This window comes from Anarhichas minor, unplaced genomic scaffold, assembly GCF_050575085.1.
Source record: "Anarhichas minor isolate MPS153535 unplaced genomic scaffold, ASM5057508v1 ptg000007l, whole genome shotgun sequence".
Lineage (NCBI taxonomy): Eukaryota > Metazoa > Chordata > Actinopteri > Perciformes > Anarhichadidae > Anarhichas > Anarhichas minor.
The window spans coordinates 4,470,092-4,487,938 of record NW_027466453.1 but is presented as its reverse complement, the minus strand read 5'-3'; the positions used below and the strand labels follow the sequence as shown (position 1 = coordinate 4,487,938).

The window sequence follows — 17,847 nt, the reverse complement described above, 5'->3', positions numbered from 1 at the left end:
CACTATAGCAGAACAATATACAAAAAGAGCAAAAATAAATGTAACTTAGAGAAGCCATAGGGATCTGTGGCTCTCCAAAGCAGGCGCCAGCTGTACACAGTGTTCTACACACAGTTCGACACACACACACACACACACACACACACACACACACACACACACACACACACACACACACACACACACACACACACACACATCAACATATAGCAAAGTCATTGGGCCAAGCATTGAACACACACACCTTTTGCAACACCCACACACATGAACAGATGGCAGAACGATAAACCATGAACTATCTGTGAATTACTGTATTAGTTCCTCTTCTGGTGATGCCTGCGCTTAACCACATAATGTATACACATACAGTTCTTCTTTTGATGTTTCATGCGTTTTAGCCACCGTTTTGCATGTAACTTTTTTTATTCTTGATATTTTACTTATTGCTTTGGGATAGGGCTCATACCTCATAAAGGTAGCAGTCAAATAAACTTGCCAAAGAGTACATATATTTGAAAGTTTACTCTGTTATATAATCCATGCTTGGCAACAAACCTGTATAATTGTTTTTTACTGTGATATCATGTTTCCATTGTCTTGTACCTAACAGTGAGCAGATGTGCCATACGTCCTTTGTAACAGTGGGGGGGGGGGGGGGGGGGGGGTCACTAAAGTCAGAATAGACGGAAGGGGGTCAGATAAGGTCCTGACCAGAGCAATAGCCTGTCCGGGCGGAGTTCAGTGCTCCGAGCTGTCTCACAAGACAGACAGGAGAGGGCTGGACTTCCTCTGCCTCTTGCTCAGCTGATGATAAATACCTTCGATTTTAGAAGATCAGGGCAGAAGAAGGGGGAGCGGCAGGTCGTAACCTGTGTTCAATTTAAAATTTATTTAACCAATCTCCGGACTTTTTGGCAATACACTTTGCTCACTGGTTTAGGTTTTATTCTTTTTCTGGTGTTGCAAACTTGTTGTCGATAGACCACTTTTTCTCTGAATTGGAATCCAAATAAATATACTTTGAATTGAATTAAATAAACAAGTGAAAACGTAACTATTTGCTACATTTTTCCATCCCGGACGGGACATCGAAACCAAGAGAGAGGGGTCTCCTCTAGGGGGAGATCGTTCAGCCCCTGCGGTAAGCTGCAGCACACTCACACCATCTCACACACACACACACACACACACACACACACACACACACACACAGTCACATGCATTCTTAAAGTAGGAGAGACCTGGGGACACCTCACTCCGAGCACTATACTAAACTAAAACGTAGTTATAGAGAGTGGAGGGAAAATTTAATTAAAATCAAGAGAAAAAAATTAAGATCCATGTTTTGCGGTCAAGAAAATGAAAACGAATGAACAACTGATCGTGTTGTTGTTCGTCATATATTACTGTTTGGTATAATTGACCCGTACAGGTTTCTCTCTTTAAACTCGTTAGAACGTGCGGGAGCACCACACGCGACACAATGTATAAATACTCTGTTACAAGTAAAAGTCATGCATTCAAAAAAGTAGTCCTAATAGCATCAAAATATAGCTTGTTTACTGAAAGAACCAAACGTAGTAGCTATTCATTGTGTTGAATGTCCCATTTCATTATAATGTATTTTATAATACTGGATTATCATAACTGATGGGTTTATGTGTAATTGTTACTAATGCAGCTGGTAAAGGCAAAACTAATTTTAACAAATGTATATGCTGAGATTCAGCATGATCTATATTAATACATCATATTTTATAAATGTATATTTTATTTTTATTTACAATCTGAAGCTGCAAAGTAACTAAAGCTGTCAAATAAATAAAGTGGAGTAAAAAATATGTACTTCTGAATTGTAGTGGAATAGAAATATACAGAAGCACAAGATGGATGTACGGTGCATGGATATGGATATACTCAAGTAAAAGTACCTCAAAAGTACAGTAGGCCTACTTGAGTAAATGTACTCATTCCACCACTAAAAGCCACTTACTGATTCCATCCATCACAGCACAATAGAACATTTTCTGAGGTCTCAATAACGGCACACCCATCATCACACTATCTCTGCCCATCTTTTGAAATATGAATGAATTTGGAAACAATGTGAAACTTAAGTTATTAATGAAAGTATAAAATGTTTTACCGTCAATAATTATCTTTAATTATTTCTACCTCAGTAATGTCCCATCTTATGTGAAGGAAACATAACAACCATGTTCCACTATGATCGCTACATGACATTGATGTTCATATATTACATGATTATATTTAAGAATGCATCTACCTCTGAACAGATAAACTAATAAGTGTATAAATAAGTCTATCCTTCAGAAAACAAGTGTGTCTTAAGACGACACATATTATATTTCCAGGCTGTAGTTTGGTTCACCTCATGTTTTTACTGGGAGATATTACTTTACATTTTGGCGTGAAAACCATGTAAACATGACTCAATAGAGGAGAGAGATTTCATCACACATGACCTCAAATCAACTTCCTTTATCACATATTCACCATCTGTTGCCTTCTCACTGCTGCTGTGAACGCCGCAGGTAAAAACAGCCTCTGTTGATCATCTGCACACTCTAGTTCCACATTCATCTACTGTCAGGTTCAATGTGTTTGCATGCAACCCTTACATGGGACCTGACAGAAAATGCACTTTTCCAGAAGACTCTACACTTCCAAACACATCATAGCAGTACACACTCTAAATGTCACACAGCAGGGGCGGATCCACACGTTGTGAACATTCGGGGCTCAGCCCAAACCTGGTGGGGGGCTCAGTCATTTTTTGTGACCTATTTACGGCAGCTTTGTGCACGCAAGCAAATTGAGATAATAGAACAACTAAAATCTATACATCTTTCGGGAAAAACATGATAGTTGCCAAGGAAACAATCATCCTGTAGAGTCTACATGCTGTATTGTATCTTCTTGTTCTCAAACTGTATTCATCATTCTGACACCGTCGCCCAACAAATGTTGAGAATGACTCACTGAAAAAAAGTCAAGAATTGTCTTAAGTTTCTACTTTTTAAATTCCATAACGTACTTAATTAGGCTAGGTATTAAGCATTAATGATCTGGAACCTATTTTTGTTACACAGTTGGAGAACAAGTCTTGCAGATTATCTAACATTATACACAGGGACTGGTTTTGCTTGATCTTTAATAAGATGTTACTAACAGAATAATGATTCTCCTGCTGGAGTAATAATTTACCCAGGATGCCTCTGGAAAAAGCAGCACATGAAACGCCGGGTTGCCGACTCAGAGTTATATAAACTTGCAGGAATAGAGATCCTGCTGCGTGTGTCCAGGGGTGCAGGTGTTGGTGCGTCTCTGACTCCCACAGCAGGGCAGAGAGTCTTTCAGGCTCCTCCAGCATGCAGTATAACTATTACATGCTAACTGTCCATGTGTCATACAATCAAGATTTAGAATGATGTATTTTAAATATACACACTAATGTGACCTCTTTGGCTCAGGATGCGTTGGGTGTGTGTGTTGGGCCTCTTGTTGGTCCTGCTGCATCTGTCTACCTCCCTGCTGCTGGGAGCCTTCAACATCCAGACATTTGGAGACAAGAAATCCAAAGACGTGACTCTCATGAATTACATCACCAAGGTCTGAAAATGTTTTATATTTTCTTTGCATCCAATATTCCTTTTTTCTAAGACTGTATCTCATCGATATAAAGAGGATATATTTTGAACAGCGCTGAGTAACGTTAAAATACCACGAGGTTTACCCGACAGCTGGCCTCCCTTCAATTGCAATAAGTTGGTAGCACATTAGAAGTATGAGCATGTCGTTAGATTTAGTTACAATACTGTATTGTTCAGAGGCTTTTGGAGATTAAAGGGGCACTCCAGCTATTCATTTTCAAATCCATAAAGTTGGGGGACTCACAAGAGGTAGATTCAAAAAGAATTATAATAAATAAAAATGGATCCTACATTTCCCATAATTCAACCATTAAGCATTTTATAATTTCTTTAGAACCTCCTTGGATGGTAAATGTCCATGTCTTTTAAATACTATGTGCCCAGTTTATAACGCAGGTTTTCCATTTGTACTGTCCAAGCCCAAGCTCATATTACCCTGATGACACTATATATCACTATGACATCATCAGGGCTTATTGTGTCCTCCAGAGACACTTGAGACACAGGTAGTACTTCCCATGCAGGACTCAACAACAAGGGTTGCCCGCTTGCCCGGGGCAAGTAAAATGCCCCGTCGGGCTAATAAATCTTGCAACTCACTTGCCCGATTGTAAAAAAAAGAATGAAACACGTTTTTTTTTCGGGAGCTGACGATGGAAGTAGCTAAGGGGGGAGCCATTTGCTTCCTCCCCATCTCTGATGAGAGTTGCACATGCGCGAGGAAATGGGGGGTAAAGACAAAGTTCTGTGAACTGAAGCGCAAGCGAGCACCTCAAATGTGTTTAGTATTAAAACAGTTTAGTAGTTTAATGATGTTAGAGGATGTGGGAGAAACTCCAGATTAATTTACTGACTTTGGTCTTTGTTAGTATTTGATAACAACAAAGATTAAACAAGTTATATGGGGGCAAGTGATTAAAACAAAACATTAACGTTGAACCCTGTTATGACCAGTGAAGCTTTTAAGTGAGGAATTAGTGAAGTACCCCTTAATTACCTAGAACAATAACCATCACAGATTATTTAATTTGAGTGGAAAAGGAGATGTTATGTTGGTTCACCTCTTTTAGTTCTGTTTCTCTTTGTTTCAGGAGAACTCTACTTGAATGGAATGAAACTAAACAGACCACTAATATAATAAGACGGCACTGCAGCAAGAACTCTAATCAGATATGTGTTGTTTTCTGTTTCTCAGATTGTCTGTCGCTACGACATCATTCTGATCCAGGAGGTCAGAGACCCGGATCTGTCAGTGACCACAAGACTCATGAAAGCCGTCAGCAAGTTAGACTAACCACACACCTTATATAGTGCTTATATTACTACACACAGAATATAGTGACCTTCTGTAGAAGTTAAGTTGGACGGCTCATGAACTCACATTATGATTTGAGACAAACTAAATGATGCTCTACATCTGTGTGTGTTTGTGTGTGTTTACGCAGAGAGTGTCCTAAGTTGGTGTACAAGTACGTCGTCAGCGAGCCTCTGGGTAAAACTTCCTACAAGGAGAGATATCTCTTCCTCTTCAGGTAAACAGAGAGAGGCAAAAACAACCGATCCTCTGCAGGAATCCTCCGTTGAGACCCCACATCAGTGACCAGAAAAGAAACTATTTATCTTTTAAAGTTATACTTCAGATCTGCACAGTGTCTTTGTCCTTATTGTCAGCGATTAGTGCCAGAAAACTACTTATGTAAAATAGCCAACATTACAATTCAAATACTCAACTACAAGCATTCAACATCATAAGTATTATCAGAAAAACATAAAGTATCATTCTACTCATTCTAAGCTAACAGAAACTCAACGATTCATAGTTTCAGGTGATGAAAACATGCAACAAACATCACTCTGCCAATAGATCCCCCAAAATCCTGCACACTGTTCCTTTATGAATGCAAATGACTTGCAGATGTGTTGTGAAAAATTAAAATCCATTTGAAATTCCCATTTTATATGGAATGTCACATAATTGCATAACATGCACAATATACAGCATAGCCCAGCATACTATCTACTATATAAATAGCCCACTTTAAAAACACCAAACACATCATGAAATCTAATTTTTGCAAAGAATACTGGTGAATACAGAGTACGTTTTGGTCCAGCTGTATTTAGTAATACAGTCTTCCTTTGGTAATTATACGTAAATTTGTTGGGCAAAAAAAAAAAACATGACACATCTGCACATTACATTCATCCATTCACACATTCAGGACCGGTCAAGCTGCTCCCGAGTGGTCACAGGACCGATAAACGACGATGATAAACAACTTGTGAAAATGCTCCAGCAATGCTGTGAATAGCTGACTACAAGAAAGAGTTGATGAGCTTTAACCGCTTTTTGAAGACTACTTCAAAAGCAATGTGTTTACAGGAAGTGAGAGATGTGGTTAAGTACTATCTTTCCTCTGCAGGGTGGGGATAGTGTCCGTGGTTAGAAACTACACCTACAACGACATTCCCTACGGTAGCTACAGTCGCTTCAGCCGGCCGCCCTTCATCGTTGAGTTCTCCTCCACACACACCGGTAGGCTCTGAAAGAGTGCGGCAAAGAACAGAGAGCGATAACTCTTCCTCACTGTAGGACGCCAGTGATGTAGATTGCCTCTCTCGTTAGGCGACCAACTGAGAACTAAACACCAGACGTGTGTGAGAGATTCTGAGGTCACGATCCGTTGGTCACCAAGGCCCCTTTAGAAAATGTTTTGTCTTCAGTAGAATTCGTTCACTCACTCCTTTCTCCTTCCTCCTGTTTTATAGCTGTGGGGAACTTTGTTCTGATCCCCCAGCACACCTCTCCAAGCGACGCTGTGCTGCAGATCGATGCCCTCTATGACGTGGCGACTTATGTCCGCAATTACTGGAACACCAAAGTGAATGTTCTCCTCCAGAAAACACACGCAAAACCAATTATTTGGTGGAAAAAAAATAAAAAAAGAGTGTAAAGGATGATTAATTTGTTATACTAGATGGGGGATGGTTGAAACTATTTCTGCTCTTCCTGCAGAACATCGTGCTGCTGGGCGACTTCAACGCTGGAGATAACTATGTATTGAGCCCCAGATGGAAGTGGATCCGCCTCTCCGCGGACCCATGGTTCCACTGGCTGATCACCAACGATAAGGATACTACAGTGCCAAGACAAGGGAAAACAGGCTTCCCTTACGACAGGTGGATATACACACACACACACACACACACACACACACACACACACTCTAAAATCCACTCCTCTTCCTGTATCTGCAGGATTGTGGTCACTGATGACATGATGAAGAATGGAGTGGTGACTGACAGTGCTAAGGTCTACAACTACATGTTAGACGTTGGTCTCACCGAGCAGCAGGTAAAAACAACTTTAGCTTTAACTCTCTGTGATAGAATTCACATCAGTTGCAATTCACAAAAAGACCGGGTCTATTAAGAGCAGTTTAACACTTTCATGTTTTCACCATAGAAATAAATGGAGTAGAACGGACATAGACCTAGGCTATGGCTCGGTGCTACAGCGGGTCGTCCTTCAATCAGAGGATGGCTCCTGAAAGCTGTGCCTTCAGTGTATGTGTGGGATGAATGTCAGTTAGTCCTGAATGCTTAGTCCTGATGGGCAGGTGGCATTTTGCATGGCAGCCCCTGCCATCAGTGTGTGAAAGGGTATGAATGGATGAATGACATGTAGTGTTAAAGCAAGTACATTTAACATTTACATTCACATTCAAATCAATGTGGCAGGATAGTCAGAGCGTGGGCCATTTTTATGTGTGCCGTTGTCATCGTGGCCGGTGTAGCGGGCTAATTTCGGTTTAATTCAGACTTCCATGGCAGGAGAGAAGATCAAAAATCTGGTTCACCCAGGGCTGTTAACCAAATGTGGCGATGTCGACTGCATAATTTGTGGGCGTAACATCGTTTGACCTCTTCTCTGATTGTGAGGCGGCTGTAGCTCAGTGGGTAGAGCGTGTCGACCTCCAACCAGATGGTCGATGGTTACGAAGTGTAGAGAGCCAGAGTAAATGAGTAAAAAGGAAGTGTGTCAAGAGTGTGGATTAATAGGCAGAAATATAATATAATATTCATAACTGTGTTTTTATTAGTGTATAATGACCTGAAACTAAGAAGGCTTATGCTTTACTTAGCTTAGAATTTGTTTTTTTTATCTTTATAGGAAGCGGGTCCTCTTCCACAGAGTCCACCATGTTGCACCGCCATGAGCCTTTCATGTTTTTGCATTAACTAAAGCTGGTGATGGGCACTGAAACTCAGTGTTAAATTGGCACCACGCTAAATGATTAAAGACCAGAGAATTGATAAGCTCCAACGTTACTGGTGCTTTTTCTTAGTACGTTTTAATGTTTTGGTGTAGTTTATTATCACGCTGCAGGGAGCATCTCCTCTGCTCTGTCTGTCAGGGCTCATCTCCTTCAACTACACTCACACACACATGGAACTAAGTCAGCCTACAGAGCACAGAGGCTGCGGTGGAAATATTTGCTCAAAGGCACTCAAATGGATCCGGCAAAAAACGTAGTTGACGAAAAACAGGCAGAGAACATAACACTAGGAGAATCGCTGGAACGCTTGACACAAAGGACTAAGATGAACCAGCACAGAGACAGGGGAACACAAGGTTCAAGTACAGTGGGGAGGTGTAGGTGATGGGACACAGGTGGGATCAGTCAGGGGCGGGGCAGACAATCACAGTGGCGGGAAAACACAAAATAAAACAGGAAACACTGACAAATGATAAAGTAAGAAAAACAACAAAGGAGACAGGATGAGACAATACAATCTGATGTCTGTGTTCTTCATTACTGATTATTATGATTTATAAACTTCTTATTATCTTATTTATGTTATTGACATTTGAAATGACTTCATATTGGGACTTTGCTGTTGTACATGTGGTGGGGAATGCTCCAGAGAGAATGAAGCATCGGGTGTAGGGTTGTGAACGCAGCCCTGAGGCTGGCTCCTCCCCCAACCAATCCCCTAATCAGAGCCATCTTTCAAAAGGCACCAGTTGGCATGGCCTCATTCCTTCTGGGCCCTTGTCCTGTCTCTGTGGTGGCTCCTAGTGTTTTTTTGTGTTACAGGTATGTATTTAATGTGATCACTTAGCATGACAACCATTATAAAATACAGCTGCCTTTAATAATAACTCTGGACTGACTTGTTGGTTAGAAATTCTTTTAGAAGCTCCATCATCGTTGTGCCGTCGATGAGTGACTGCATATGTTAGTACCCCATATACAAGGTAGTAAGTAGTCACAACCTTCATTTGTATTAGTTTGCAGCATGGTGAGCCCTGTTTGTAGGTTCACCTGCTGCTATTTCACCTGTTTTGCCTTGAAGTTTTAATTAATTTACATTGTTCAACCCAGTGATTTTCAACCACTGTGCCGCGGCACACCAGTGTGCCGTGAGATATCGTCAGGTGTGCTGTGGGAAAATGTCCAATTTCACTTAATCGGTCCAAAAGAATATTTAGTTGCTGCAAATAATTTGCCATTGTGGAGCGTCTGTCTGAGCTGCAATATAGTGGCTGGCTAAGTAATTAAATACTCTTCCATACCAGTGGGTGGCAGTAGGTAGCGCAATAATGACCTTGTTAATTTAAAACAGTAGAATTAAATGATGCGCGGGAGAAGTTGCGGTGACAAGACGAACAGCGATGGAGACTCTGAACTGGGCCCTGGACAAAATTCTTAGTTTATGTTGGATAGGACATTTTAGGATATTAGATTTTAATGTAGTCTTAGAGTTTTTAGTAAGGCCTTTTTAGCTTAATATGTAATAATTATTGAAGATCCCTTATTGGTTCCAGTAATGTTTTTGTCCATAAATATTCTTTCCTCTGCAGCTCTCGTCCCTGCAAATTTGACTATTTTCTTTGATTCCTTAAATAAAACCTTTGGTTCATTTTTATGAAACACGTCACTGTCTCATAACGGTAACGAATCTGTAGGCCTTAATAATTCAAAAAGAAACGATATCTTAAGGTTAAGTTTATATTTCCTGGGGTGTAATTCCCCAGGTGGCGTTGTTGGTTCCTTCATTTTCCCCCGAAGGCCCCGCCACATAAACATTACAGTTGCTGCTCTAGAGACAATATTTAGTTGTATCTCAATTATGAATAATTTCTAATCCAGATTTTTTGTTTTTAAAATTCTATACAAGTTTCTAAAAGCAATTATTTAGTCATGAAAAAGAACAGAGTATTTAAGAGTAGCTCCTTGCTGTGATAAAATCCTACAAACCACTTAATGATTCATCCTCTTGTCACAGCGTAGGAAAGCACATCGCTATTGTCATGGATCATTTATTGTAACCAGCATTAACTAGCTAGCTAGCTAACTAGTGGACAGCTGACTAAGTGACTAGCTTGCTAGCTCCATGATGCTTTAATGCTACACTGGTTACAGAATATGAGCTGAGCTGCAGGCTGGAGACCAGCGGCAGCTCTGAGTCTAACTCCGCCTTACTCCCCGCCACTCCAGGGAAGGACAAGCTAGCATAACTATCAATAATCACAATTTTCTTTTATACTGGTCAAATTAACACAAAACCGTTCATTGCGTTCTACTCCTATTTCATTTCAATGGTTTTCTCCTTGCAGCAGTGATGTAGAAGTATAGTGACGGCTTGGTCAATGCACAGTGACATCACTGTTGGGAGGTTACAGGTGCAACAGATTCTGAACACGAGGAGGTGTCAGGAAGGCGTTATTATGAATCCCACTGCTCTTCTTGGCAAGACCCGCCCTGCGCAGACATTCAAGCGCAAGGATTGGTCAGCAACCATGCTCACCGAGGTACTGGTAGCCTGATTTGTTCAGGTTCTATGTCCTGACCAATGGGCTATAGTGGCCCAAGCTAGTAAAGGTCTAATGCCTAACCCTAACATTGTCACCAGCTACACAGGGCGGTTTTGCCAAGAAGAGCAGTGGGATTCATAATTACACATCAGTGTATCAAAGTCCACCTCCACGCACCTCTAAAACTCACCAAATAATCAGATTTTATGGAAGGTTTAATACTGGAAATTCCCAGACCAGCCGAGCAATAGTTCAGCTCAGGGCCCCAAATAATGCAGCACATTTATTTTTTATTTTTATTTTTTTTAACAGTTTTTGTTTGAATTGTCGACTATTTTAAATCATACTTGCACACATGCTTGGAAAACGGTCAGCAGTTTTGGTTGATGATGCTGAAACATGTAAAACCAGTACTGTATGTAGTCCTTTAGTGATGCAAGTGAAAAGGGTATTTTGATGACTTGAGTTTTATAAAACATAATAAACCTTTTCTGTCTAACCGAGGACATTTTGCTGAAGCTGGACCAACTAGAAATTGTGCCACAGGAGAAACCTACGATGTTTTCTCTCTCTCTCTCTCTCTCTCTCTCTCTCAGGCATTGGATGTCAGCGACCATTTCCCTGTGGAGGTGAAGCTGATTGAAAAGAAGGTTAACAAACGTAAACGCAAACGTAAAGACCTCCACGGTGAATTGGGATAATGATGACTCAGTGGGGGAACCCGCTGCAACCATGCAGCGTTGAATTGACTAGACCAAAATAAAGAAATTATTTCTGCTATTCTGTTTTATTGTCATTTTTTTCAATGTTTGAAGCAGCACAAACAAAAGTCCATTCACCTTTATTGTATCAAGTAGCAGCAACATTTTCAGAGGTATGTATTGAAAACGTTGCACAAAAAACTAAAGCTATCTGCATGTCGTGACGCCAGCAGTAGTAGCAGTACGTCTGTCTCTGTTGCCTTGAAACCGAAAGAGACTTTATGAGGATCATTTTTAAAGATAAAAATGAAAGTGACGATGTGATTTTTAACAGCTTCATTTCATTCCTTAATCACACGAATCAATCCTCTGACAACAAAAACCATCATTGCTTCAGATATTTCAGGCTAAATGTAGATAAAACTGTGAGATCACAAAGGCATCGCCCACTGTGGGCTGTTCAAATGCACCCAGGGTTACTTTCATTAGTTATGGTTCATGAAGGTACAGCAAGGCTAGGCACTCGGTGGAGACCGGCCTGTGGCAATAACTGACTGTTCGCTAAAGCCCTCCCCCGAAAAGCAACTGTCCAATCACCGCTTAGCAACCGTAACTGGGCACAGCAGGTCTGTGAAGCTTTGGCTAACTAGCATACTGAATATTTCACAAAATATGGTTTGATGGTAAATTGGAACGGATTGATGTTACTTTAAATAAAGTATTTAGAAATTTGGATAGAAAACATTTATGTCACTGAATCACTGGTGTCTGTCAAGGTTCAAGGTTAAGTTATTGTCATTGTCCAACACAGGGTTAGCAACAGAATGCAGTTGCTCCTTTCTGCTACATGAGTGAAACAAACAAACTACTTATTATGGTGACTGTTCCACCAGCTTGCTGGTTGAACAGTGAAGGTGAGCTGCTGCAGGGAGCTGTACTCAACCATCTTAGCACAATTGACACAAATGAACATGTGACACCGAATGCAGATGCATTTTTCAACTAGTGTCACGAAGTCCCCCAAACAAGTGTATCATTCTATAAGTTTCCCCTCTCTCCTTGCATAGATATGTAGGGTGAAATTTAGCGTTTTCTTGAAACCTATTTTTGTTAAACAGTTGGAGAACAATTAGATACAAAATAGGATGTGGGCTCTGCAGGATGACTGTTTCCTTGGAAACTGCACATCATTCCCAAATGATGTGCAGCTTTTTAGGCTCTCTTTTTATCTCATAAGGCTCGTAAAATAATGTATATAGCTGCCATGAATAGTTTACAATCCCTCCCCGGCCCCCCTTAGGTTTGGGCTGAGCCCTGGATGGCTCCGCCCCTGCTGTGGAGTCCTGCAAATGTTACCTATCAACACAGTGAGTTGGTGGTGAGTTGAATAATTCTAGAAACTAAATCAAATCAAAAGCAGAAATTCTTTGAATTTCTATGATAAGACTGCCACATTGTAGCCGACACATGAAACCACTGTGAGGGACAATTTTGTTGTTACGAGAGGTCAGCTTTCGTAAATCAGTTTTATTTACCCGTTCTCTGTATACATCCTTAGAGTAACCACGTTGTACTTTTTTATTTCTCATTCATTTTATTTAAGTATGATTTTGCTGGTTTTGCAACAAAAGGGAACATCATGCACTCTGTTCAAATTATTACTTTTATAGTCATTTACGACAATCGGCTAAAATAATGAAAATAAATCATCCGTTTTATTATCATTTACAATAATATATATAAAAGCGTTTTAAAATTAAAACCCATAAAATGTCCAATCCAAAAATACATGTCTGAAAATATCTTCACTCTTCCTCTGCTTATATGTGTCAGTGGGGGCCACAAACTGCCAGTGCCAATAGTGCCACCAGCAGCCAGAGGGATTAGGAATTTTTTGAATATTCTAGAGCAGGGGTCACCAACCTTTTTTAAGAGCTACTTCAAAGGTACCGAGTAGTACGAAGGGCTACTTATTTGATACAAACTTCCTGAATAACAAAATTGCACAGATCACCTTAATAATAATAATATATGTGAAGAGACTGTTTGATCACCTGTCAGTTAATTATTCCTCACAATAATTATTAATAATGATTTCCACAACAATGATGGTATAGCTACACATACATATTTAAACATGCAACTTGTATTTCTGTTAATCTGTTTCAACATTTGAAAGTCAGAAGTATCACATCTCTAATATTTTTGTATCATCACATGATCAAAGCCGGTTACTTTTGCACATAGCGCCTGCTGGTGAATGATGCAGTGGTAATGTAGAAATTTTGCGAAGTCTGGGTCACCTTTGCATTGCGCAATGAAGCCTGCATGCCGGCCCGTCATCGCGGGAGCCCCGTCTGTTATCACCGACACCAGCTTTTCCAATGGTACCTTTTTCTCAACGAAGAAACCAGTAAAAAGTCTCGTCTATAGCCGAGGGGGGATCCAACCCTCCGAGGCGCGCGAGCGTCTTCGGGCGCCCGCGTTCAAACCTCTAGTCTGGGCCTTTTCGGTCGGATTGCGTTGCCTCGCCTCTACCCCCGCCACCCCTGAGTTGTTGCCCCGCGGCCTGTTCCGAGGATTTACGGACCTGACGACGGGGTGCGCTCGCGGCGCGCGTCTGGCACCAACGGGATGCGCCCGCCATTCAGAACCAGAAAACCTAGTGCGGTGCGGCGGCCTCGTCCTGGCTGTCCGCCGTGCGCCTCCGGGTACCCAACTCTCTTAACTCTCTGCAAGCGTTTTTGATTTAAAAAAGAACAGCAACTACAATTTTAGACGGAGCTCCATAATGACTAGTGCTATTTTTAGAACATGTCTTGCGGGCGACTCACGTGGTCCCTGCAGGCGACAGGGTGCCCGCGGGCACCGTGTTGGCTACCTCTGTTCTAGAGTCAAACCTTTTATATCTCAATGGCAATAAAACTGAAGTAATTTTATTTGGACCACAGTATTTGACCGACATTATATCTTCTCATCTTGGCCTTTTAACTTCTTCTGTTTCACCAGTCAATTCAGGATTTAAGTGTGACAATTAAATCAATGAAGTAGGTAAATTAGGCTTAGTGTTTGAACAGAATGAACCAAACGTCTCTTTATTATTCAATTGTCATTATTTATTGCTTCATGAACTACACATGCTCACTTTTCTATTACATAAAAACAACAAGTAAATACATGATGTATACAACTAGGTTGCAAGTTAACCATCAACATCAAATATCAGATGAAATAACCTGCATTAAATACATCTGTATCAATAACCTAGACAATTAACAAAGACACAGGTAAATATAACAAATCTATGGTCAAATACACGTATACTGCCATCTAGTGGTAGCAACGGTAAACACTCTTAATCTGCGTCTCCTTTTACAGGCTATGATCTGCGTTCACTCAAGCAGCAGCACAATACGGTGGAAGAATAAATAGCAACAACTCTGCACACACAACAATGACTTTGATTAAACTATGTTAAAAACTGTATTGCATCAAACAATTGTTGAGGTATAAAACTAAGGATGTGAGAGCCTGCAGGCCGCAGGTACGTTTATGCTGCGAGCTTCTTACTGCGCACGCGCACCAGAAAAATGGGCTGGGTCCGGTTCAAAATTATAACAATATTTAATGTACTACACAAAGTTCACTTACAATCTGAATTAACTATCAATAGTAATGTTCTCGAGAACACATGCACACATCTCACTCACAGGTCTGAATCCAGGTACTGAAAAACGAGAGCGGAAGTGGTCTGAGGAATGCTCTCTAGAACGTTGTCTTTTATATCCCCTGACAGTCGGAAAGTGTCCGAACTGTCCTAAAACGTCTGAATGGTCGATTAGTGATTGGCTCCATTTGAATCCTGTCCCCTCCCTGGATCGATCCTTTCTGGCAAACATCCTGAACTCCTCCTCTCTGACCTGCTGGTCAGTTGTCCGTCCCTCTGTTCTCTGCTGCACCTCTGAAAAGCCTCACTCAAAATGATCTCTTTCTGACCCTCAAACCTATTCATACAGTGTTTTAATACCTTTAGTGACTATACTTCTATGGTTTAATACATTCAATGAGTAAAATACTGTAACATATAATATGCTCTATAAGTAAGAATATTGTAAACATAATACATTCCATAAGTAAACATATTGTGACTTTTTATTATTGTGACACTTCTACTCACCACTAGGGGTGTTATTTAATCCTACTTATAATATTTCTAATACTGAAATCCTTCACACAATCCACAGATTAATCGAAAACTTGATTCTTGCTGTGTACATGGATAAATGACTAATGTTGCTAACATACTCCCATCAGCCCATGTTTATTTATTAATATTTATTTATTTTTCTTCTAATGTTACCCTGGTATGTGCTTGCATCATAGACAAACCATTTTCTTGCATACGGTCATTCTATTACCATCACTTTTATTTTGACATATTCTTACTTCCGGACTACCTGTTTTACTTTGCGTCGCTCTTCAAAAGAAAAAACAAATAAACCATAAAACAGACTATCAAAACGTACACGCTCAGCTCGGCAGCTTCTTGACGGGTGCCGAACTAGTGCCGCTCGCCTGCCACAGTTGTGGCACCTGACTGACGCTTGCCACTGAGGTGCCACTGAGGTGCCGCTGACTGCCAGTGCCACAAGAAGGATCTCGGCCCTGCTCGACAGTGGACTTCAAGAGGAGCCCCCCAACACCACCATACCCAACAGCACAGTATCTGTGGTGGAGACCTTCAGGTTTCTGGGATTCACAATCTCCCAGGGTCTGAAGTAGGCCTACAACATCGACACCGTCAGGAAAAAGGCCCGGCAGGAGCTGCTGATTCTGTTTTACTCTACCACCATCCAGTCTGTTCTCTGCTCCTCTATCACTGTGTGGTTTGGATCGGCCACTAAACAGGACAGAAACAGACTACAACGGATTGTCAGGTCTGCAGAGAGAATCATTGGTGTCAGCCTGCCCTCCATCCTGGACTTGTACACCTCCAGAGTCAGGAAACGGGCTGGAAAGATCACTGCAGACCCCTCACACCCTGGACACAAGCTGTTCCAACTCCTCCCCTCTGGTAGGCGCTACAGAGCTCTGTACGCCAAAACCACCAGACACAGGAACAGCTTCTTTCCACTGGCCGTCACTCTGATGAATAATTAATCAGATATACTGCACTACTATCTCCATTTGCACTATCACCTCAATTCCACTGTCATTGCTGTATAGGTTTATGTTCATATATATATATATATATATATATATATATATATATATATATATATATATATATATACTTCTGGATATTCTATATTTATATTTATTTGTACATAGTCGTTAAACGTTAAATGTTTACATCTGTTCTACTTTTTTGGTTGTCCTTGTTTTATGTTTTTTTACATTTCTCTTGTTTATTTGCGTATACGCATACATGGCCAATAAAGCTGATTCTGATTCTTCCTCTTCGACCCAGTTTTCTGAACCCTCCCCCCAACCCCGTTTTTGTCTCTCTCTCTCTCTCGCAGGATTACAGGCACAACGGGGGACTCTGCACCACCAGAGCTTCCGAAGAGACGGCCCCCACTCTACAGTCTCCATTCCCCCCGTTCCCGCCAGCCACCATTACATTACATTACATTACATTACAGTCATTTAGCAGACGCTTTTATCCAAAGCGACTTACAATAAGTGTATTCAACATCGGTTTTCGAGAGAACAACTAGTCACCAGAAGTAATAAGTGCATGTCCCTACCTCAAACAAGCATCTAAGAGCATAAACCAGAGCCAACGTACAGTGCAGAAACAAAGGAATGCAATAAGTGCCACAAGCTAATATAAAAACAATAAGTGCAATAAGCTAGTATGAATACAGTAGATGCTAGGTAAGTGCTAAGTGGAAGGGTAGGCCTTCTTGAAGAGGTGAGTTTTCAGCCTGCGCCGAAAGATGGGCAGCGACTCTGCCGTCCTGACGTCAGTGGGGAGTTCATTCCACCACTGTGGGGCCAGGACAGAAAACAGCTGCGACCGGGTCGATCGGCCGCAGGGACCTCTGAGCGACGGGGCAACCAGTCGCCCCGAGGTAGCAGAGCGAAGTGGTCGGGCCGGGGTGTAGGGCTTGACCATGGCCTGGAGATAGGAAGGAGCTGTTCCTTTCACTGCCCTGTAGGCTAACACCAGAGTCTTAAACTGGATGCGGGCTCTTACAGGTAGCCAGTGTAGAGAACGGAGAAGGCAAGTTGTGTGGGAGAACTTGGGCGATTGAACACCAGGCGAGCTGCAGCTTTCTGGACAAGCTCCAGAGGTCTGATGGCCAGCGCCGGGGCTCCGGCAAGTAGTGAGTTGCAGTAGTCCAGGCGGGAGATGACAAGAGCCTGGATTAGCACCTGCGCCGTCTCATCAGTGAGGAAGGGGCGAATCCTCCTGATGTTGTAGAGCAGGAATCTGCAGGAGCGTGTAACCGATGCAATGTTTGCTGAGAACGACAGTTGGTCATCCAGGGTCACACCCAGGTTTCTCGCAGTCTGAGTTGGCGTCACCACGGTATCATCAATGGTGATGGACAGGTCTCGGTGCGGGCAACCCTTCCCTGGGAGGAACAGTAGCTCGGTTATGTCCAGGTTGAGCTTGAGGTGGTGTGTCGTCATCCACTTC

General features: G+C 41.6%; 1 protein-coding gene across 1 annotated transcript; it reads left to right on the top strand.

The window, feature by feature from the left end:
• Positions 1–3,495: 3,495 nt before the first annotated feature.
• Positions 3,496–15,980, top strand: LOC142945237 (deoxyribonuclease-1-like). The gene is made up of 9 exons (XM_076086656.1): positions 3,496–3,633; positions 4,870–4,958; positions 5,120–5,206; positions 6,098–6,210; positions 6,444–6,556; positions 6,691–6,854; positions 6,933–7,029; positions 11,094–11,184; positions 15,814–15,980. Exons 1-9 carry the CDS (start codon positions 3,496–3,498, stop codon positions 15,978–15,980), a joined length of 1,059 nt encoding a protein of 352 aa, XP_075942771.1.
• The last annotated feature ends 1,867 nt before the right edge of the window (positions 15,981–17,847 follow it).

Coding starts and splice junctions, on each gene's coding strand:
- LOC142945237 (XM_076086656.1), top strand. CDS start 3,496: ATGCGTTGGGTGTGTGTGTTGGGCCTCTTGTTGGTCCTGCTGCATCTG. Junction 3,634..4,869: donor TCATGAATTACATCACCAAG/GTCTGAAAATGT, acceptor TCTGTTTCTCAG/ATTGTCTGTCGCTACGACAT. Junction 5,207..6,097: donor AGATATCTCTTCCTCTTCAG/GTAAACAGAGAG, acceptor TTTCCTCTGCAG/GGTGGGGATAGTGTCCGTGG.